Source organism: Littorina saxatilis, linkage group LG4, assembly GCF_037325665.1.
Source record: "Littorina saxatilis isolate snail1 linkage group LG4, US_GU_Lsax_2.0, whole genome shotgun sequence".
NCBI classification, from domain to species: Eukaryota; Metazoa; Mollusca; class Gastropoda; order Littorinimorpha; family Littorinidae; genus Littorina; species Littorina saxatilis.
In genome coordinates this window covers 24,448,694-24,472,170 of record NC_090248.1, presented here as the reverse complement: position 1 = coordinate 24,472,170, position 23,477 = coordinate 24,448,694, and the positions used below count along the sequence as shown (strand labels likewise).

Below are 23,477 nucleotides of genomic sequence, written 5' to 3'. Positions count from 1 at the left end.
CAATCTACTGGCCGTATAAAATTTCATCTCACACGGCATCACTGCAGAGCGCCTAGAACTGTACCCACGGAATATGCGCGATATAAGACTCATTGATTGATTGATTGATTGATTGATCATAAATCATTCCATTTTATATTTATGGACTGCCACTGGTGTAAGCTCTGGAGAGTGTGTTGTGATTTATGTCAAACGTTATTTTACCGTTAGAATGAAATCATTACTTTACATGGTGAAACAAGACAAATTGTATTTATACGAACACATTGAAGGGCAAACTAATTTTAAGAGAAATGTGTTCATCAGCATCACTTTTCTGCATGTACATGTATTCATAAACATGCATAACTCAAATGTCACAGTTTGCAAGGGGTCTTGTTAATTAGCCACTATCTCCCCAGAATCCTGCCTTGACTGGCAGTTTGTTTGTTTGTTTGTTTGTTTGCTTAACGCCCAGCCGACCACGAAGGGCCAAATCAGGGCGGTGCTGCTTTGACATATAACGTGCGCCACACACAAGACAGAAGTCGCAGCACAGGCTTCATGTCTCACCCAGTCACATTATTCTGACACCGGACCAACCAGTCCTAGCACTAACCCCATAATGCCAGACGCCAGGCGGAGCAGCCACTAGATTGCCAATTTTAAAGTCTTAGGTATGACCCGGCCGGGTTGACTGGCAGTGAGGATCCAATTATTGGTTTTGCTGTATGAATGAAATGGTAACAGAAAAATATCAGGAGTTTTGAAAACAAAATATGCATTTATTTCAAGGCGATCTATGATTTTAGTCGTATTTCACATATTGCCAAAAGCTTGCCTTTTGTAGTGCCAGAGCAACTCCGATATGTGCCGATTCATGTCATTGAATCAGGGGTGGGACTTTATCGCGAACTAGAAAAAAGGGATTCCTCTTTTTTCATCACAAGAGAGTCCCACCCCTGCTGAATAAGCACTTATTTTGTGCGTGCGTATGTGTGTGTTAACACACACATCATTATTAAAAGCATACACAAGAATTCAAATTCGCAGTGAGAAAATAGAAATTGTTCTGTGCTGTTCGCCTCTTTTACTTTCATATATGAATATTATCAATGTGAGAGGTGCAGTGGTGGGTGTTTTATTGTTTGTTTGTTTGTAAATAACAGGTTATTGAACATATTATTTTCATGCTGCAGAAATCCAAGCTGAAGTCAAAGAATTGTACAAACGTCATTTTTGAGAAAAAGAACACCAGGCAAAGCACACTGGTACTTTATTTGTAAATAAAGAAGAAACAAATCATACATCAAACACAAATATTAAACGAAGTAGTTTAGTTTAGTGTTCATGAAATTAGATATGAAATCAGTTGGCATTAAAATTGATCAGGCAGCAGTAACTGATACCACAAGATTACTTTTATTTGGCAATCCCAAGTAAGGTAGCTGCCCTTCATTTCAAGCACATGGTATGAAACCTAAATTCACAAAATTGTTTTGCTTTTAATTTCAAGAGTGATTTTAGTCTAGGATATGACTTGCCTTTCCAAGCTTAAAAAGACTGGATGGTCTGATTATTGTAGCTTTGTTTTACTTTCCTTTTAACATTTAGTCAAGTTTTGACTAAATGTTTTAACGTAGAGGGGGGAATCGAGACGAGGGTCGTGGTGTGTGTGTGTGTGTGTAGAGCGATTCAGACTAAACTACTGGACCGATCTTTATGAAATTTGACATGAGAGTTCCTGGGTATGATATCCCCGGACGTTTTTTTCTTTTTTTCGATAAATGTCTTTGATGACGTCATATCCGGCTTTTTGTAAAAGTTGAGGCGGCACTGTCACACCCTCATTTTTCAATCAAATTGATTGAAATTTTGGCCAAGCAGTCTTCGACGAAGGCCGGACTTCGGTATTGCATTTCAGCTTGGTGGCTTAAAAATTGATTAATGACTTTGGTCATTAAAAATCTGAAAATTGTAAAAAAAAAAATTTTTTATAAAACGATCCAAATTTACGTTAATCTTATTCTTTATCATGTTCTGATTCTAAAACATATAAATATGTTATATTTGGATGAAAAACAAGCTCTGAAAATAAAAAAATATAAAAAATATGATCAAAATTAAATTTCCGAAATCGATTTAAAAACAATTTCATCTTATTCCTTGTCGGTTCCTGATTCCAAAAAACATATAGATATGATATGTTTGGATTAAAAACACGCTCAGAAAGAACGAAGAGAGGTACAGTAAAGCGTGCTATGAAGCACAGCGCAACCGCTGCCGCGCCAAACAGGCTCGTCACTTTCACTGCCTTTTGCACTAGCGGCAACTACGTTCAGTTTCATTCTGTGAGTTCCACAGCTTGACTAAATGTAGTAATTTCGCCTTACGCGACTTGTTTTATTATACACTAAAGTTATATGTGGCAGGAGAATTAAGCCATTACAAAAGTCAGATTTAGTCGTTTTGTGACTTTATCTTGAACTTTGTTTATTTGTTTATTAAACTTTTTTTCTTGAAATTGAATGTTCGTTGCAGCTTCATATTTGCAGGTATGAATGCACTTAAAAAAAACTTTCTTCAGCATTTCATATTTGTGGCTTCACAAACTAATTTCAGCACACACATTACACAATTTGATGAATAGACATTTTCCAGAAATAATTTTTATTTTATTATGGATGTGTTCAGATTGTCTATTGATACAAAGCTTTTTTTTTTTTTTTAAACCATTGTCACTGATACTGCAGAGAAGCAATCATGGTGCTGGTGCAAAGTGAGCTGCGATGTACATATCGCGATCGACGTTGTCATGGAATGGGCGGTTCTGGAGAGGTTATGTCCCCTCTTTCTTTCGGCTGGTAACTGGCGCCACCTCGCGGCAAGATCACACAAGAAAGGAAAAACAACTTGCATTGGTCCCAAATAGCATATCGGTTTGGTAACAGTTGGTGTGTAAGTCGTGCATTTTATACGGTAAACAGACAATGGTCGGTTCTGGTGAGGTTATGCCCCTTCGTTCTTTAGGCTGGTAACTGGCGCCACCTCGCGGCAAGATCACAGGAGTTTTCTCGCGTTATCACCCCAGAAGTGCTCATTTGGGCGCAATTCATTTTAGACAGCTTTTCAGAAGAATGCCAAAACTGATTATTTTTATTATAAAATAGTGTTTATATTTGTACTTGGTATGGATAGAAAGATAAAATAATGTTAAATCATATATTGTCCATCATTTCTTGGAGAATATTTCTTACGGAGAATCATTTACTTAGTCTAAAGCACAAAAACAACAAAATCACCAAGAATTGAGTTACGCCAAAATTTCAGGATGACGATGATATACACTTTCTAAAGCAAAGGGATCGAACAGGCGTATTGCGCAGAATTCTCATCAGAGCTACCTATTCTACTGCAATGCTTAGATCGCTCTGCTCAACTTATCGGGTGCATTGATTCACCTTGATCATTCTTTTGAGGGGCGCAATTCTTCCACAGCCAATAACAATTTTTGTTAAACAGTTATTTCAAAACATTGTCTATTGAATCATACATACTGCATGAGTGGCACAAAATGAGACGGAACAAACTAATTACATTACCAACATGCATACAGTTTTGTCAGAAATAAAAAGATCGCTAAAATGACGGTAAGAACTCATGCTTGTTAACAACGATCTTCTATTGTAATAATTCAGGCACTCAGGATGTATCATTAAATGTTTGGCACATGATTGTCATAGTTTACTTGTCAGCTTGAAAGGAATTCAAAATATAGCAGATGTTTAGATTTCATGTAAAATTCAGTTTTCACTCAAAAAACCCACAAAAAGCAACCTTTCTTTGGGAAAAAAAACCCACTATGAACCCATTAACACACATGTTCGATGCTTAAAAATTCTAGAAAAAATTAAGTAGATGAGATTCTAACAACTAAACAATGTACATGTATAGGGATGATCTTGGTTGCCACCACAAATATATTTAGAATGAAGTACAACAGCACCTGTCAGGGAATTTATTGCCACTACCTTTTCAAAATGGCTACATTTCATCCTCTTCTCGGCCCATTCAAATGAAGGTATCGCCATATACACTTGTGCAAAGGTGTCAGGACATTGTATAGAAATGTGTGTTCAAACCTCATCCAACTTTCTACTCCATAATAGCTAGTTCACCAGCCACCTGCATGAAAATTGTCCTGCATGGAATGTATCAGTCAAGAACAAACCACAAATAAACAAAAGAATAAACAGTGTATCAGCATGTCATTAACATCATGTTAACTAAGTTTGAATTGGAAACTGTCATGGACAATTGTCCTGAGTCAAACAGAAAGAAAAAAGTTAGTCAATTTACTAAACAAGCATATATGATGAGATAATGGCGTACAGTTTTATGTCAATATTTTTCAGTGGTGGTCAACTTTGTTGATTTGTTTTAAACCCAGACATATGGCTTCAAATGAAACACCAACAACAAAACAAATAGCATGAAACCCTGTGATTAACAGTTACATCCTCAACATAAAAAGGAACATTACACCCTCTTGGAAAAATGATGTGGCACAATTGTTTTAGTACAATGAAGCAAGGTAAAACTTGATTTATTTTGAATAATATTAATCAGGATTTCTTTTTTATCTGTTTCAAAGATTTGTTTTTCTTGACTTTGTGCTTGATAAGTTTGGCGTATCTTTTCATTAGTTTCTCCCAGAAACAAGAAACATCCTCCATGCGTAAGTGGTCCCATATAAATTGTCTGCCCCTGGAACAAAAAAGTATACCAATCATAAAAGGAGTTAAAAAAAAACAAGTCGCGTATGGCGAAAATACAATATTTAGTCAAGTAGCTGTCGAACTCACAGAATGAAACTGAACGCAATGCCATTTTTCAGCAAGACTGTATACTCGTAGCATCGTCAGTCCACCGCTCATGGCAAAGGCAGTGAAATTGACAAGAAGAGCGGGGTAGTAGTTGCGCTAAGAAGGATAGCACGCGTTTCTGTACCTCTCTTTGTTTTAACTTTCTGAGCGTGTTTTTAATCCAAACATATATCTATATGTTTTTGGAATCAGGAACCGACAAGGAATAAGATGAAAGTGTTTTTAAATTGATTTGGACAATTTAATTTTGATAATAATTTTTATATATTTAATTTTCAGAGCTTGTTTTTAATTTGAATATAACATATTTATATGTTTTTGGAATCAGCAAATGATGGAGAATAAGATAAACGTAAATTTGGATCGTTTTATAAATTTTTATTTTTTTTTACAATTTTCAGATTTTTAATGACCAAAGTCATTAATTAATTTTTAAGCCACCAAGCTGAAATGCAATACCGAAGTCCGGGCTTCGTCGAAGATTACTTGACCAAAATTTCAACCAATTTGGTTGAAAAATGAGGGCGTGACAGTGCCGCCTCAACTTTCACGAAAAGCCGGATATGACGTCATCAAAGACATTTATCAAAAAAATGAAAAAAACGTTCGGGGATTTCATACCCAGGAACTCTCATGTCAAATTTCATAAAGATCGGTCCTGTAGTTTAGTCTGAATCGCTCTACACACACACACACACAGACAGACACACACACACACGCACATACACCACGACCCTCGTTTCGATTCCCCCTCGATGTTAAAATATTTAGTCAAAACTTGACTAAATATAAAAAGAGCAAAAGAACACACACACACACACAAAGCCCAAACAAACAAATAATAAAAGCTAAAAAATATACATTTAAAAGCTGTTCCCTGTCATCGTATAGCATAGTTATATATTCACAGAAACTACTTCGGAGACTTCATACAATCTTCAAAAATTACATACAAATATACTGCAAGAAAACACTGGCATTATATGAAATACAACACACACATGCACAAGCTGGAGATAACATTATTTTACCTTTCAGCAATTTCTTTTGCAACTTTATCATTGGCAATTGCAAATTCCAAGAGCTCTCTGAAAAAAGTAAAGCACCATCAGTATAACATCAAATTTGTTCACGTCAACATCAAGTAAGAAAATGTCATGTATTCAACCAGCTGATCTTAATTGGTATATAAAAAAAATTGTATCGAGCATACCTCTTGGTTTCAAACAAAACACTTATTGATAGCTGAGGAAGAAATCCAAACGCAAAAAATCCATACTAAAAAATAAGGAATATATAAGTCCTTAGCATCCCACTTATCTTGTGAAGCATGTCAGGAAATATATATACAATCTATACCGAAACCTCTCTGTAGTACGACTTTAGTGACTATGCGATGGCAGGGATTGTGGGCAAAATCCAGTCAGATTGCACGGAATAGCATGGTGCATTCTACTCAGGACGAAGAGGTGACATTTGATCGACACCTTCAAATTCTTGAAGGGAATCTACGGAAGTCCAAGCCCCAAAGCACATAATATGACACACGGGGCAATAGCCCAAAACTGTTCAAGTACTTTGCCAGATCAGACAGCCTATTTCTGACCCGCGATTTGTAAAAATGTAAAAACATTTTACAAATTACGTCAAACCTAAAACCGCGATATGTAAAAATATCGCATTCCACAAAGTAATACATGCCTTTTATTATTTTAATATTTGTTGCTTAGAGCCTCTATGCTGGGTTGTGGGGGGTGGTTTGGGCCCGATAGATAAAATATTACGATTTTTAGCATTATAACAAAGAAAACAAACCCGAATTTCCCAGCGATGGGACAATTAGGTAATGGAAAAAAAATATCTAATAAATCCCTTGACTTTGGGGTAGCGCGAATCTGTTGCTGCTAGCTTTCCCCTGGGAGGAAGCGACCCGAATTTCCAAGCAATGGGACAATAAAGTAATGAAAGAAAAAAAATCTAATAGATCCCTTGAGTTTGGGGTAGCGCGACTCTGTTGCTGCTAGCTTTCCACTGGGAGAAAGCGCCCCGAATTTCCCAGCGATGGGACAATTAAGTAATGAAAAAAAAATGAAAAAAATCAAATAGATCTCTTGACTTTGGGGTAGCGCGACTGTTGATGCTAGCTTTCCACTGGGAGGAAGCGACCCGAATTTCCCAGCGATGGGACAATAAACTTATAAAGTAATGAGAAAAAAATCTTATAGATCCCTTGACTTTGGAGATGACAAGAAAATATTGGGCGCATTTACGTGATTTGTAAAGCATTTTACATATTGCAGGGCGCACCCCGTGATTTGTAAAATGTTTTACATTTTTACTATTTCACCGGTTAACAACAGTAGTCTAGGACTGGAACAGACTAGCAGACAATGTTGTCTCAGCTAATACTGTCCAGTTATTCAAGCATATGGCCACTAGTTCCCAATTCCAGTGGGGGAGCTTGTTTATTTTATCTTGTCAGCGAGCCGCGCGGTGATAAATCCCAGCCGCGTAAACATTGCAGCCAAGGCAAGAAGAAGGGGGAAACTCAGGGACTTTTTCTACATTTATGAAGGGTTGGGGGAAGCAGACGACAAAATGTACGCCATCTTGTTATTCAGTTGCCAGGTTGAAAACCTAAAAGTTTGGACTCGATTTGCTTGTTTTTTCATTATATTGATATGTACAATTATTCATATTGCAAAATATAACATACTACAATCCCTTCAAGCTAAAAATGTAGTGTAAAACTGAAGGAACTTGTACTACAGCACTACAAACACAAATTCAGTATAGTTAGAGAGTATTTTACCTGCGTTTGGATTATGATGTTGTTGTTGCAACATTTAAAGCGTGTTCGATGTTTCTGACGGAATCATTAGCGTTTGAAAACAAAAAAGCCTCGGTTTACCAAACCTTTGAGAAAAATGGCTTAGAAAACGAGGATAGTGTATTTTTTGCAAATTTACTGAGACTATTTCTTTACGACAACGACCGGTATCGGACATCAGTATCCGTTCTGGTTGATCAGTCTCTTTCACAAAACAGTACTTGTTGAGCTCAGTAACGTGCTATCCAAAGGAATGAAACTGAGGATTTCGGCCTTACAGCTCAGTGGAACAGACCCAATTCCAAAGGAGATAGTGAAACCTGCGAAGATCACAAAGCAGTCTAAATTGCAGACCAACGTGATGCGTACAATGATTAGAAACTGTTGCTCTTTGAGGTTAAAATTAACTTCTGGAAACAACCAACCCAGTAACCCTTTTGCGTTTTGTAGGAATATTGTAGTTACGGGATTATGGAGATGTGTTTTAAAGAGGGTCTCATCGCAGGTTTCACAGTGACTTTGATCGGTATCTGATTCTGAGCTGCATGGCTTTCCACCCTCCTCAGCCAAGCGAGTGTGCATAGGCACACGCAACACACACCACTTCGTAACACACTTCGCGGCTGTATAAAAGTGCATATATTTGCTTGGAGATAATGAATTACCAAACATCACAAAAAACAAGTTTAGAAACGCTGCTAGCATGAGCAGGTTCTAGAGGGTTAACAGTTTTAAGTTCTGCAGTAGTAAGTCGCCAAACAAAGAGTTTTAAGCTGGAGGGGGGGGGGGGGGGGGGGATGTTACACTGGTACGAAACCTGTGAGTGTATGAGTAAAGACGAGCGCACAGACAACATAATATTAATTAATTCGATTTTATTTTAATTAAAAAAAGTCTTAAGATCAGGGGCCTGTTAGATTTTAACCCATCTTGTTTCTGCCAAGGCCTAGAAACACAGCGCGCCGACGGTCGGTGGGGGGGTGGGGCTTGCCGCTATCGGGTTGTCCAAGACGCATGCCGCGAAAAGATTCCAGGCCCCGATAAGAGTAACAGACCACTTTGTTTATAATAGTGAATTTGGCTCCTCAAGAAGAAGTTATCGCCATATGTCTAGATTGGATTCATACTGGAAGGGGACCAAACACATCTATGACTCAAACTGCCTTTGCTAAGCCCACACACAGCATCTGGGTGGGTGGTTTTTTTTTATCAAGAACTGTGAACATGTTTTTTTTTAAATCCTCAACCGTAGCAGAAGTAAAAGTACAAGTTAGTAAGGGTGCATTGTTTGGTATAGAACTGCACTCACCTGACATCAGACAGATCTTGTTTGACAGGAATGTAGTGTACCCATGGTTTCATGGCGGGGTAGAAAAACTCCAGCCACTCATCGCCCACATGAAAAACCAGCGAGTCACATAGGAAGAGGTGCTTTAAGCGGAAACTGGCAGCCACTCCACGGAAGTTGAACTGGTACCTGAGAAATACACAAACATGAATACACTAAGCACATATAGATGATTAACAATTCACCTCAACCTATACAGCCGTAAAGACTTGTAACCAAGTATTCAGGGTTTAAAGTACATAAACTAATTAAATGAATCTCAAACACATGAGGCAGAGCACTATTTAAGATCTGATAAAACAAAGGGAAGTAAGCGCTATAAATGCATACGACATGGGCAATAGAGTGAGTGAGAGTTAAGCGGAAACAATCTGCTGGCATCTGAGAGAATAACAAGCATTGAAATGAGCAAGCGACTTTCATCCTCAAATAATTAAACAAAGCCATTTAAATATCACCTGTTGCATACATTTATCACCCAATATTCAAAGTCCTTTGTGATCTGCTGTCTGTACCGTAAACTACCTTGTATACGCCCACCCCCCCTATGCACCAATTTTGCCCAAAAGTTGGGGGTGGGCGTTTACTAGGAACTATACCCTTTGCATGAGCGATTCCTTTGCAAGAATAACAATATTTTGGTCACTTTAACATGGCAGAGTTCAAATGATGCGTTATTGCACAAAACTTTCCTCTCTCTCTCTCTCTCTCTCTCTCTCTCTCTCTCTCTCTCTCTCTCTCTCTCTCTCTCTCTCTCTCTCTCTCTCTCTCTCTCTCTCTCTCTCTCTCTCTCACACACAAACACACACACACACCCAAACACACACACACAGGAAAGCAGACCACAAAGGAAATCATGCTGGAAAGATTAATCCAGGTCTGCAGTGAAAAAAACTGATATCAGCATATTAAGGGAATAAACAAATATCACAATCAAGTGTTAAATGATGTCACGTTTGTCTCTGAAACTGAAAGATTATTTGCAGTCAGTTTGACACCCAATTAGGGGAGAAAATGTGTGAACAATATTTTTCTTTAAAAACCAGCAGACTGAATCTGTTTAATTTACCCTTTAATCTAATAATCAAAACTGGGGGGTGGGCGTTTACTAGGTACTGTACCCTGTGCGCAGAATTTGACCAAAAGTAGAGGGTGGGCGTTTACTCGATACTGGACGTATACAAGCCAAGGTAGTTTACGGTATAAGCGCCAGTGCACTAATCAAGTACAACAAAGAAAATACTTCATTTCAAAAGCTATTTCAGTCTTCAGATTCAATTGGGTCGTCATGACGAAAGCGTCTTCATAATGAAAGCAGCAACAATAATGGATGTGTGGATTTTCGTGTGTTCTAAGTATTTCTTTAGTTACTTGCCAGCTGCGGGCAGATTTAACCTTTCTGAGAATTGGATCTGATGGATGGCCATACTAGAAGTACAGTATGTCTTTGAACCTATACGCAAAACAAACAAACAAATTTAAAAAAAATCAAATCTCACTTGTAATTGCAGTGATCTTCCAGTTTTATTTCCTTTGCAGGGGGTTTGTGGAGTGTGTCCTGGTGGAGAAAAAAATGATAATGCAAGTGTTACAAATAAAATTCAACAGTCAGCAACAACAAGAAATTTCTTTTTAAAGAAAGGCTCACATATTCCAACAAACTTCAGTCGAACCTGTCTAAAGCTACTACCCAGGGGACCAATTAAATTGCAATTCAATCAAATTTGAGTTTATATGGAATGAAACGGTGATTGGTGAGATAGCCAACTCATTAAAAATTATCGGTCCTCCATTCATGATGAACTCCATCCAGAGGGCATATATTGAACACCTACTGGCGAGATGCATTAATTGATACACACTAGTCTCTGCCAGCCAATAGTGTCATTATGACAATTAGCAAGGACAGAGAGTAGCCAAAACACCAAGATTATTGTTCCAAGCGGAAACCTGATATCGTGTCGCTTAAATTCCACTCATTGATGTACCTAGGAATTGGTCCAGGCTACATTGATTAATTCCAAACTTTGCATTTGGGAGACAAACAAAATGTTTACAAGTTTGCTTCTCATTGGTCACATAAAAAGAAGAAAAATTGTATGTGAAAGAATAAACAAGAAGCCGATTTATATGAATTTCATACAGAAACATTTCTTGGGACAATCCTTGCAGAAGCTGTTCGACCTTGTTGCATTTCCAAGATTCTTGAAAGTCAGCAAGAAAGTGTTCGGTAACAGACAGAATTACAAAACATTCATAGGCTTCGGTTGGAAACTTCTCGGTCTTGATCAAGATTGACGTCCTAGCTCCTAAAGCCTCATTGAAGCCCTAAGTCGTAATTAGGCTTTGGTCAAGCTTCAATCCCCGATCACAACCTCTTAGTTTCAAATGGGAGCCTATCAATGTCTATGTGGTCCTTATAGGCTGGTTGTTGTGGAAAGGCAAATTATACAGAACCTCATCTGGGATCCTGTTTGGTGAATGCAATCAGCCGGTGGTCACTATTAAGAGGTGGTTACCAGGGCAGGGTCTGCTGTGAATGCAATCAGCCGGTGGTCACTATTAAGAGGTGGTTACCAGGGCAGGGTCTGCTGTGAATGCAATCAGCCGGTGGTCACTATTAAGAGGTGGTTACCAGGGCAGGGTCTGCTGTGAATGCAATCAGCCGGTGGTCACTATTAAGAGGTGGTTACCAGGGCAGGGTCTGCTGTGAATGCAATCAGCCGGTGGTCACTATTAAGAGGTGGTTACCAGGGCAGGGTCTGCTGTGAATGCAATCAGCCGGTGGTCACTATTAAGAGGTGGTTACCAGGGCAGGGTCTGCTGTGCTTCTTTTCAAGTAAAATCGATACACTCAAGTGAAATCATCATGCTGTTTTATAGCTGTCTGACATTTAGGTAGCTCTACCAACTTGGAAACATGATAATTGCAGCTGAAGATTGGTATCCAGTTCCCTTCACTTAAATTGCTAGAAGACTTACAGCATCAGATTTCCAGGCCTGGTTCTTGGTGTACTGAGCATCTACCAACTCTGGTTGCTTTCTGGATAACAGCACCAATGGGTCTCGTTCAGCGCTTGTTCGGGAACCTCGGAAAAACCCTTTGTTCAGCTTTTTGTCCCACGGCCATTTCTTGGCTTCTCTGCAAAAATAACACAAGGCAGATTTTCATAGCTGAAGGCCTCAAAGCAGTGCATATATTTTCACCACATGATTCTACTTATTGTTACTACAAGGGACTTCCACGATATCGCCTTCCACTATATAGCAAATTGAACTGTATAGTACATGTATCACAAATTCGGCTATTTCATTGGACCTTGAAATTAAAAACAGGATTTAACTTTTTCCCCCGAGGTCATCAAACTTAGACCGTGTATTTCATTGATTAAACCGTCTTGACATTCTTAAGAAACCTGTTAACAAAAGCAGGTGGCATAATATATGCCATGTTTGATATGACCATCCAGCCTCATCGGCTGTGCGGTCCAGTATATGAGAATTAAACGTTTGCGTCAGTCTAACTACCGTGGCCTGTCATTTTCCACTGCCACTTACGGACGTAAAGGTGCAAGCAAGTGTAAGACATCTGTTTTCTGCCAAAGGCACACATTACCAACAACTCTAACCCAAAGTGATGTAACAACGGCAAACGAGTGCCACGTACTGACATACCCCTCCAGCGTAAATCGATGTTTGATGAATCAATATTTTTAATACTACCATGTGTCTCAACAAAACAACTCTATCACCAGCAAGAGGGGGAAAACGGACCATTCAGGAACGTTTAATTTTTTTTAATTGTCAATGAGTTCACATTTCTAAATTGCAAACCTGGCTGGCAACCTCAAAATCTTGGTCAGCAAATAATCTGTTCCGCCCCCCCCCCCCCCCCCCTTTTGGAAATGTGAAGTAAATACTCCCACAAAGTCCAGCACTGGCTACCATCAATCCGTTACGATAGCTACTTGCACTCCATTTTCCCCTCCCACTACCCTTCCCCTCTTCCACAGACTGCTACCTTCCTTTCATTGTTCTACACAAGCTAGAAGATGACATGCGCTCATGTGTTGTACATAATATCTTGCCCTTGCTTCTGCACTGGAGTTTAATTGCCAAGTATGTGAGCATTGTCTTATCCAGAGCACAAATCTTTAGTTTGATTACATCAGCAGGGATAAGGGTATATAATTCTCATAGTCGTTGTTCTCATAGAATGCTTTAAAGGCACAGTGCAGCTCACAGCCTTCGTTTTGCGTTTTTGTTGCAGCTGAGTGCATTTACAGTTCAAAAATCCTCCTATGGTAGTAAAACAAACCCAAAACTACCCAACGACGACATCTGTGAAGCTCGACAGATTCTTGTTCACGCGAGTGCATAAATTAACCTAGTTATTACGTGGTGTTTGGTCGGAGTTCGATTCAACTGAGTGATTCCGGCCTCCATTTTGTTTTACACAAACTCATGATGACGTCTGACATAGTTTGCTAGTGACGTGTCTTTTTGTGCATGATGTGGTGATCTACCTGGTCTAAATTTAGATCCAAAAATAGGTCAAGACCAGCCGGGTCCGAGTACGAAATTAATTCGTAAAAAAATCGCAGTTCTTGACTCTTTGGGTGCAAGTCAATGAAACTTGGTAGTTCTTCTAACGGATAGCTGCCTGAGGTATGACTAAAAGCCCCAGGGGCTCCGTGCACCTGGATTTGACAAGTTCAGTACCTTTAAAGGCTGACATAGTCCTATTTAATTAGTTTAATTACTTCCAGGGCTTTTCCCATCATTGCAGGGATGTATAAATTAAGCTTCCTGCAAAGTTTTAGGTTTGAAGTCCTTACCAATTACGAGAAATAATTAATTCTTTATTGCATTGTTTAGCAACAGTTCTCCAGGACTTGGGCTATTTTTAGACCATTGACGTCACTTCGTGACGTTTCGTAAACCAAAGATGGCGTTTGAGACTGTTCTGTTTACATTCGACACTATCAACACCACTTTGCAATACTGAAATAATTTTTTCTGTGTTCGAAAGCTACAGCCAATCGTTATTATATCCCCTTAGGTACAGTTTTATAACATTATTGGCACATGTAAACAATATGAATTAATTAATGAACGCTACGAATATGGCAGCCTTTAAAGTGATGCACTCATAAAGTATTCACCTAAAGTCTCACCAAGGCAAGGGCAATAACCGCGGTTCTGTCAGCTTCTCCAGACATTTGTGGTCTGATTCTATGGACCCTATAAATAACCGCGATATAGTGGAAGTCCACAGTACCACATGCAATATCTACAGACATGTTTAGCATGCATGATTAAAAGGTTAAAATCTACAGTGGAGTCCGGGTACAACGAATCTCAAGGGAGATACATTTTAGTTCGTTATATCAGTAATTCGCTGTAGAGTTTTCAACCCTAAATGGCCTCAAGACAAGTTTTCCCACTCACCTTCAAATGATCGTCCCATCGATCTTTCCTTGGAGAGTACAATCTCTGCATGCTTCATAATATAATCCATAGAGAGGCATAGTTCAAATGTTCACTTTACTGTAATTTTAGAAGTAAAATTTTAAAAGTCGTGTAAAAGCATGTACGGTATTTTCCGGGTCATAAGGCGGGACTTTTTTTCCTCGAGTGTATCAAAATAGAAAAAAATCAAAGAGACCGCCTGAGTACCAGTCAAACAACTTGTGATAATGCATGTTTCAGCTGAGACATCAAAGAGACCGCCCCATAGATTAAACTGTCACTGACCCCTGTGCAGGAAGTGTTTCCTCTCTCATATGACAGGGGAACCACCTCATAGCTAAAACTGGGTCATTGACCCCTGGGAAGAAGGTCAGTGTCTATAAAAAACGCTCGCGCTGGACCCGAGTACTCTTCAGACATTCACACACATACACACACACACTCTCTCTCTCTCTCTCTCCCTCCCTCTCTCTCTCTTTCTTTCTCTCTCTCTCTCTCTCTCTTTCTTTCTTACACACACACAAACACACACACACACCACACACACACACACGAGTACAGACTCATGCACGCGCACACACACACACAAACACACACACAAACAGTAACACTAACACATGTGCACAAAATGAACACACACACACACCGCGCGAGAGAAAAAGACTACAGGGAGGCATTGACGTCAAAGACTTTCGACCGTGACGTAATTACGTCACTATTCTTGGTTTACGGTACCATTCCGCGGCTTTGCTACGAGTATGCCATAGTCTTGGTTGGCCGAGACCTTGCACCGTTCGTTGTAGCCTTGTGACTTTTAGAGACAAAACTGCTCTGGGGGGATGAAAACGTGTTTGTTATAAGAGGGGTTCGTTATGCAAATGAGTTCAAAAGGTTCGTTGTAGGCGGAAAGTAACAAGTAAGAAATAGAAGGCTGTCTGCCGGGAAATCAATGGCAGTTCGTTAAAAGCGGGATTTCGTTATACCCAGGTTCGTTATAGCTGGACTCCACTGTACTTAGATTACCACCAACAAGAATCCATTCTTTAACACCAGATGTGCTTTTTCAACTGCATGCATGGCTACCCGCAAGTTCAGTTTAATGCTTTGATTACAAGCTCAACCTAGCAAAATATTAATTCTTTAGAAAATATTTAGAATCCATGTATTTTAAAGACGATCTTCCGCCAAAGTCAAACACATGCTACACAAAGCTGAGCTTAGCTTGTGACATACTCTGGGATAATTTTTCGTTGCTCATCCCATCTTCCAAGTCCAGTGGGGTATATGGGCCAGACAGCAGGTCCTCCTTCCCAGAATGTCCAGGCTGGATACATGATATCCCAGTGAAGGTCATCCTGAAGGAGAAACAAAATTGTGTGCACTGATCCAGCAAACATTTTTTTTATGAGATCTATTCAGATTTATGATAAATTTGACAGATCCCTTCTAAATTAATTATTCTGTTCTTCTTCATCTTCATTCATGGGCTGAAACTCCCAAGTTCACTCATGTTTTTTGCACGAGTGGATTTTTACGTGTATGACCGTTTTTACCCCGCCATTTAGGCATCATACGCCAATTTCGGGGGAAGCATGCTGGGTATTTTCGTGTTTCTATAACCCACCGAACTCTGACATGGATTACAGGATCTTTTCTGTGCGCATTTGGTCCTGTGCTTGCGTGTACGGGGTTAAAGCACTAGCAGGTCTGCACAAAAGTTGACCTGGGAGATCAGAAAAATCTTCACTCTTAACCCACCAAGCAGCCGCGGCCAAGATTCGAACTCACGACCTTCTGATTAGGAGGCTGATGTCATCACTACGCGCGTCATTATTCTATTCAAATATTGGACAATGATCACATCAAAATTCAATGGGTGACAAGATTTCAAGTCTACTGCTGGATTTTAGGAGGTAGAACAAAGAAATCTTCATTATATTTGTCATTAACTTTCTTCTACTTGTTGAACAGCTGTTGCACAAACACACATTTCACATTTTGGGCTGACAATGATTTGTCCCAAAACATTCTCCCCTGTGACACTAACGACTCTGGATACTGCAATGTTACACTCTAATATTGTGCCTCAATCTTGCTGTGGCACAACACTGAACACCACCATGTTACAATGAAAGCTTTGTGTACCCTTTATGAGGTACAAGGTGTATTTGCACAACTAGCTTCTCACTTTCAGGATAAATTCTCTTTGTAAGAACAGTGACCATGATGCAACACTCGCACGCACACACATGCATACATACACAGACAGCACACCGAGACTGAAATGCCATTCAAGTTTTCTCATGTTTACCAAGATTTAATTCATGGCAGCGTTAATGCTGGTGAATATCAATCACCCAATTTAGCTCACCACTTTGCTGAATGAAAAGATAGGTAAGGGAGGACCGGGTTTCATGGACTGAGGGTAGTCATGTACGTTGAGCAGGAATTCCATGTTTGGCAGCTTGTCAATGATCTCCAACAAGAAATGCTCCACGCCACTGCAGCTGCAAAACAATATAGATGAATTTTGAAAATAACTGTGGGGTTTGTATGGGTTGAGAAAGAGCTAGTGGATAACTCTTCGTTTTAGGGGGACAAACATTCCATGGGCCAACCACTAGCAAGGGGTGTGTCTGAAACATGTAGACAAGGAGCATGTGTGTTCGTTTTAGGGGGACAAACATTCCATGGGCCAACCACTAGCAAGGGGTGTGTCTGAAACATGTAGACAAGGAGTATGTGTGTTCGTTTTAGGGGGACAAACATTCCATGGGCCAACCACTAGCAAGGGGTGTGTCTGAAACATGTAGACAAGGAGCATGTGTGTTCGTTTTAGGGGGACAAACATTCCATGGGCCAACCACTAGCAAGGGGTGTGTCTGAAACATGTAGACAAGGAGCATGTGTGTTCGTTTTAGGGGGACAAACATTCCATGGGCCAACCACTAGCAAGGGGTGTGTCTGAAACATGTAGACAAGGAGTATGTGTGTTCGTTCTAGGGGGACAAACATTCCATGGGCCAACCACTAGCAAGGGGTGTGTCTGAAACATGTAGACAAGGAGCATGTGTGTTCGTTTTAGGGGGACAAACATTCCATGGGCCAACCACTAGCAAGTGGTGTGTCTGAAACATGTAGACAAGGAGCATGTGTGTTCGTTTTAGGGGGACAAACATTCCATGGGCCAACCACTAGCAAGTGGTGTGTCTGAAACATGTAGACAAGGAGCATGTGTGTTCGTTTTAGGGGGACAAACATTCCATGGGCCAACCACTAGCAAGTGGTGTGTCTGAAACATGTAGACAAGGAGCATGTGTGTTCGTTTTAGGGGGACAAACATTCCATGGGCCAACCACTAGCAAGTGGTGTGTCTGAAACATGTAGACAAGGAGCATGTGTGTTCGTTTTAGGGGGACAAACAATTCCATGGGCCAACCACTAGCAATTAAGTGGTGTGTCTGAAACATGTAGACAAGGAGCATGTGTGGATTTATTTGTTATTTCCGAACATAATCTTTTGTTACTCCATGAACTATGAACATACAAGGCAGCACACAATTTATTGAGTGAGAACAAAAATAGAGACGCATATATATATTGGCCTTTCCTTTGACCACAGGAGATGCAGGAACATTTACCCTCTTCTGTGACAGGGCCGGGGCTCAGTCATAATTACTTGAATAAAATAATTACCGGAAAGGAAAATTGCAGTCTTCCTCCCTGTACAGCTTGTGACTGATGATCTGGTAGTGAATTCCTCGTTTCTTGTCTTTCTTGAATTCATCTTCTGGGATGCTGCCCTTTTTTTCCCACACAGCCAAATCAGAATCAATGACACTGAAAATGAAATAACAGTTTCATTTCTTCAACGTCACAATTCAAAACACAATACTCCATTAGAAAAAAAATCCATTAAAAAGCAGAGAAAGTGTTGGGCGGAATTCCATGCCCCCCACCCCCCAAACTAAACACTAAATATCAGGTAAGACCTGCTTATGAAGCAATGCGACTGGCCAGCAAAGTGATCTAGTTCAAAGGTCACAATTGCCCTGACATTGCATCCCCCCCGATCAGAATGTATCAATCAATTCAAGAAATGGACCTTTTCGGTATCTGAGCAGCTCTCGCAACATATAGTTTATACGCGAAATACGCTCTTGGTTATGCTTTGAAGTTTGCTAGAACATCAGCCTTTGACCCACATTCTTTTGCTGTGCTTTGAAGTTTGCAAGAGCTTAGAACACCCATAGGGTCTATTAAATTTGCAATGTAAGTCAATATGCAAAATCTGAAAATGCGATTCCAGTAAATTAGATAGTGTAAACTCTCTTGCTTATCTCGCATGTTTTTTTTCCTTCCCATGCAAACAATCATGTAAACCACCTCAGATCTGTCCTGGCTTTTACATGGGATAAGAGTGTCCTTCACCTTGGACACTTGCAAGAAATCAACAGCCTATATATATATATATATATATATATATATATATATATACAGCTGGTAGTTTTCTAAGCAGAGTGAGAATACGTTTTGCTGAATTAATTTTGTAGATTTGTACACTGATATTGGTGTCAGTCATGAAATCAAATCTGAACAGAAACCAGCAAATTCTGTCATGTGGCAGCTGGTGTCCAAATGAACGGATGCTCTTATTACATGCAAAAGCCATGATGGATCGATTTTAGACGGTGATTTGCCAGATTGTTTGCATGGGATAGGTAGGGAAGGAGCGCATCTTGAAAATAACTTTAAAACAACTCTATCCAAAGATGACTTTGTGAATGATTTGCCTGGTACATGTATTTGATTATTACTATATTAGCTTAATTCATACTTCATTTGGTTAACTTTTTTCCAAAGGAAAACAATAATGTTGCACAGTCAATCCCTTTAGGGTGCTTCAAGTAAACTTGCATGTTGATTTCAAAATATATGTAAAAAAAAAAAATTGGTTTAAAGTTGGGAAATCATCAGATAAATAAATGTTAAAATAGTACAAATTAAATGTTAAAGAAGCACCCCCAAAAATCATGTTGTGATTTAGTACCCTTCATGACAAGAGCAATCATCTTGCTGACAGTCAGTGTAAGCATCTACTGCTGCCTGGATCTTGTTCAGATAATGAGACCACTGCTTGTCTGTAAACAAAACCAAAGAGAAAAAGTTATATTATACATGCATACCTGAACTTTACAATGACATTCTCAGTATCTACTTATCATGTTTTGAGAGTTGTTTGTGATCAAAGTAGAATAAATAACACTTCCAAACATTCACTTGTATACTGCTCTTAGAAAATCATTCATTTTTTGTGAGATGCCTTGACAGGCCTTCTTTATTCATACTTCACCGAAGCTTTCTGATAATAATAATAATAATAATAATAACGATTACTTATATAGCGCGTAAACCTCGTGGTGACGAGCCCAGAGCGCTTTACACTTACACAATCATAATACAAACAAGGAAAGAGAACTAAATCCGAATAAATTCAAACATGGTCCCACACACGCACGCACACACACACGCACACACACGCGCGCGCACACACACACACACAATCTTCTGATGGATAATTTTAATACACAAATGAAAATTGCTGCCAATCATACACCAATATATAGATTAAGCACCTTCCTCCCCTTTTCATTTCTTACTAGATGTTATGAGCATTACCAAGACCAATGCAGGTGAATAAACACCAAACATGTCACAACGTGCAATGTTCATTCACAGCTTTGGATCATAGGGCCTAATGTCTTATCAGAAACCACACTGCCACACATGGCAAAAGCCCATGTTGACAATGACAGCAGTAACAATCAGCAACAGAGTTTAAAATTAAAACAAAATCAGTATCAAAGTTTAAAACAACAACAACAAAATAATGTTTCTGCGCATGATCTTATTTTACGGATTTACCAAGTATGAGCGTTTTACACTCACAACTTTAGACGCAAACATGATCCCCTTGTCCCATGTTTGCTTTGGGTGATAAGGGTACGCTCCAGCAAACACTAGTCTTTTTGTATAAGCCTCCGAGGAGGATCTTCTCCCCTGCTCTAACAAATCTCTGCTGGTGAGACATTTCTCCTTTGCCGTTGTCACTGTCAGTGAATGCTGTGCTGAGATCCTCTAACTCTGCCAACCTCCCAAAACATTAGTCCAGAACTGTTGGATAAATCGTACACGTCAGCATAGCTACTAAGCCATATTCTTTCTTCGTTATCTAAGACTTTTAGGTGAAACATTTTCATTCAGAATATCTATTTGATTTCAACTACCTTTTAAATCAGCCCTGAAACACAGCACAACACATACAAAGAATGACGTGTCTGCAACTGCAAGCCCACCGCCAGTTTTGTGCTTCTTGCTTAAAATATCCCGATTCAACGCAAAACAAAGCTTACCCGATGCATATTTATCATCATCAGCTTTCTTTTCGTCTCCGTCACATTTTGATCCGTCCTTGCCTTTAGTACAAGTGTCTGATGCGATTGATGTACACGCCAAAACAAACAGAGAGCAGACGAAAAGTCTGCATGCCGCCATGTTTACGATGTTAACTTTATTAATAGAGAGCGGGTTTGCCGCGCTTACCTCCCATGTGTCTCCCATTGACGGATCTCAAAATAGATCAGTGCAGTGTCCCTTCAGCTGCAAAATTTATAAACACATATTTATCCTGTTTATTTCCATCACTGCTTTCACTGCTCTTTGGCCAGGCATATGCACAGTATAAATTATTCACCTTTTGACAAGAAAGGGCAATAGGTGGAGAGTATGGGCGGGGTTGAGAGGCAAAGGCGTTGTGAGGGAAGGAACTCCAATATCTTGCGGCCTGATTTGTTTTTGTAAAATAGTACAGTTGCCTCCCGCAGTACCGTTTGAATAATCTTTACCTTTATCATAAATGTCCTAACTTTAGAATTAAACCACGTACACTTTTCCCCCCTTACTTTCCTCACCGCTACAGTCTTTCAGTCACCTCCACTGCCACATGATACACCGGCCACCGCTACAAAATTAATTGCACCAGTAGCAATCATTGACAACAATGACTTCACAGGCCTGAAAGTGGCGAGTATTTTACTCGCCATGAAAATGTAACTTGCAAGTAGAAATGTTCATCTACTCGCCAAATGCGAGTAAAGTTGCTGAAAAAAGTGTTGGTTTGGCGGCTAGTAAAGTTTGCTCTCTGGCTGCACAGTGTGTCAACTGATTCCGTTCATACACCGGGGATGCGTTGCTTAGAGCTACCGATCTGTTCGCGCAGAGACAAAAAAGTTTTCATGTTGTAGGCAACGCTATGTTCGCGGCGAACAGTTCTACCCTCTCTACCTACTTTCAACTAAATGGACCCGTCTCATCTCTGACGGCCGAGTCCATGCATGCATATTGGGGGCGATCATGCAAACAGTCGCTTTGTACTTGGAACAGCATTTGCCCTCAGGGTCATCTGTGTGAGTGTGTGTGTTTCGTACCCCACGTGGAGAAGCAGGGGCTTTCCTTTTTACATTTAGTCAAGTTTTGACTAAATATTTTAACGTAGAGGGGGGAATCGAGACGAGGGTGTGGTGCCTGTGTGTGTGTGTGTGTGTCTGTGTGTGTGTGTGTGTGTGTGTGTGTCTGTCTGTCTGTCTGTGCGTGTGTGTGTGTGTGTGTAGAGCGATTCAGACTAAACTACTGGACCAATCTTTATGAAATTTGACATGAGAGTTCCTGGGAATGATATCCCCGGATGTTTTTTTCTTTTTTTCGATAAATGTCTTGGATGACGTCATATCCGGCTTTTTGTAAAAGTTGAGGCGGCACTGTCACACCCTCATTTTTCAATCAAATTGATTGAAATTTTGGCCAAGCAATCTTCGACGAAGGCCGGACTTCGGTATTGCATTTCAGTTTGGTGGCTTAAAAATTAATTAATGACTTTGGTCATTAAAAATCTGAAAATTGTTAAAAAAAAATATATATATATAAAACGATCCAAATTTACGTTCATCTTATTCTTTATCATTTTCTGATTCCAAAAACATATAAATATGGGTTATAGAAACACGAAAATACCCAGCATGCTTCCTCCGAAAGCGGCTGCCTAAATGGCGGGGTAAAAACGGTCATACACGTAAAAGCCGTGGGAGTTTCAGCCCATGAACGAACAAACAAACGTGGCAGAATTGCCCGATTTTTTAACATTTTCTTGTTTTTCACGCTCTGTTATCAAATCTGATCCCTTATTTGCACATGATCACCAAATCCATTGCCTCAGTGTTACGACATTTCGCTTGAACAGAAGTTTATAGAAACCCATGGCTTTTTGTACAATCACTTGACTTTTGAAAACATGCACGCGCCACTCCTATTTTGAAGAGTTAATGCTATCACAGGTTCTGCGTCATTCAGTGGGTCAGGCATGGGCCGGATTGTTTGCGGGTTTCCCGAATCTTAGCTCAGTCGAGTTCAGTAATAAGACTAATCATTTAATTGGTACAGTACCGATGTCACGAACTGAAAACTCTGCCTGAACAATCCTTCTCATTGCGGTCAATGCGCAAGCACTAACATGGGGAGATTAATCAGGTCGTGAACAACCTAACCCTAACCCTAACCCTAACCCTTAGTTCAGGTTCGGTCAAAGGCCGGGTCGCATTTTTTAAGTCCAAGATCAGTTGGCGCATGCGCATTGACCGCAATGAGAAGGATTGTTCAGCAGAGGTTTCAGTTCGTGACACCGGCCAGAGATACTGTAGCAAGATCCCCTTGCTACAGATCTCTGCACCGGCGTACGTTCGTGTTCAGTTACAGCCGACTGAGATTCAGTCTCAGGAATACAGTCAAAAGGGCCCAACCATGGCGATCGTAGTAGAGTACGCTATGGGCCCAACCCATACTGACAATAGCTAGTACGTTTTACATGCCTTTTGGTATCAGGAGCTACTATAGTATAATACATAATATT

The 23,477-nt window shown here is 39.9% G+C and overlaps 1 protein-coding gene and 1 long non-coding RNA gene across 3 annotated transcripts in view; both read right to left on the bottom strand.

Moving 5' to 3' along the window:
* LOC138964297 (uncharacterized) overlaps positions 1–23,477 on the bottom strand; it is a 300,694-nt gene that overhangs the window by 221,116 nt on the left and 56,101 nt on the right. The window lies entirely within an intron of this gene.
* LOC138964291 (protein O-glucosyltransferase 1-like) lies at positions 1,216–21,625 on the bottom strand. Of its 2 annotated transcripts, none has more exons than XM_070336207.1 (11): positions 21,119–21,625; positions 19,566–19,656; positions 18,212–18,355; positions 16,887–17,022; positions 15,749–15,870; positions 12,026–12,185; positions 10,543–10,601; positions 9,005–9,172; positions 5,897–5,953; positions 2,378–4,746; positions 1,216–1,579 (listed from the first exon to the last, which is right to left on the bottom strand). In XM_070336207.1, exons 1-10 carry the CDS (start codon positions 21,123–21,125, stop codon positions 4,605–4,607), a joined length of 1,086 nt encoding a protein of 361 aa, XP_070192308.1. In that variant the 5' UTR covers positions 21,126–21,625; the 3' UTR covers positions 1,216–1,579; positions 2,378–4,604. The 2 variants fall into 2 exon arrangements, with proteins under 2 accessions (XP_070192308.1, XP_070192307.1); XM_070336206.1 differs by lacking the exon at positions 21,119–21,625 and adding an exon at positions 20,929–21,107.

What these genes read in the sequence shown, in the direction of transcription:
- LOC138964291 (XM_070336206.1), bottom strand. Translation starts at nt 21,070, where the DNA reads ATGGCGGCATGCAGACTTTTCGTCTGCTCTCTGTTTGTTTTGGCGTGT. An exon ending in AGGCCTGGAAATCTGATGCT is followed by an intron (nt 10,602 to 12,025) that starts GTAAGTCTTCTA and finishes TTTCTCCACCAG; the next exon opens with GACACACTCCACAAACCCCC. An exon ending in CAAGATCTGTCTGATGTCAG is followed by an intron (nt 5,954 to 9,004) that starts GTGAGTGCAGTT and finishes TACTTTTTTCAG; the next exon opens with AGAGCTCTTGGAATTTGCAA.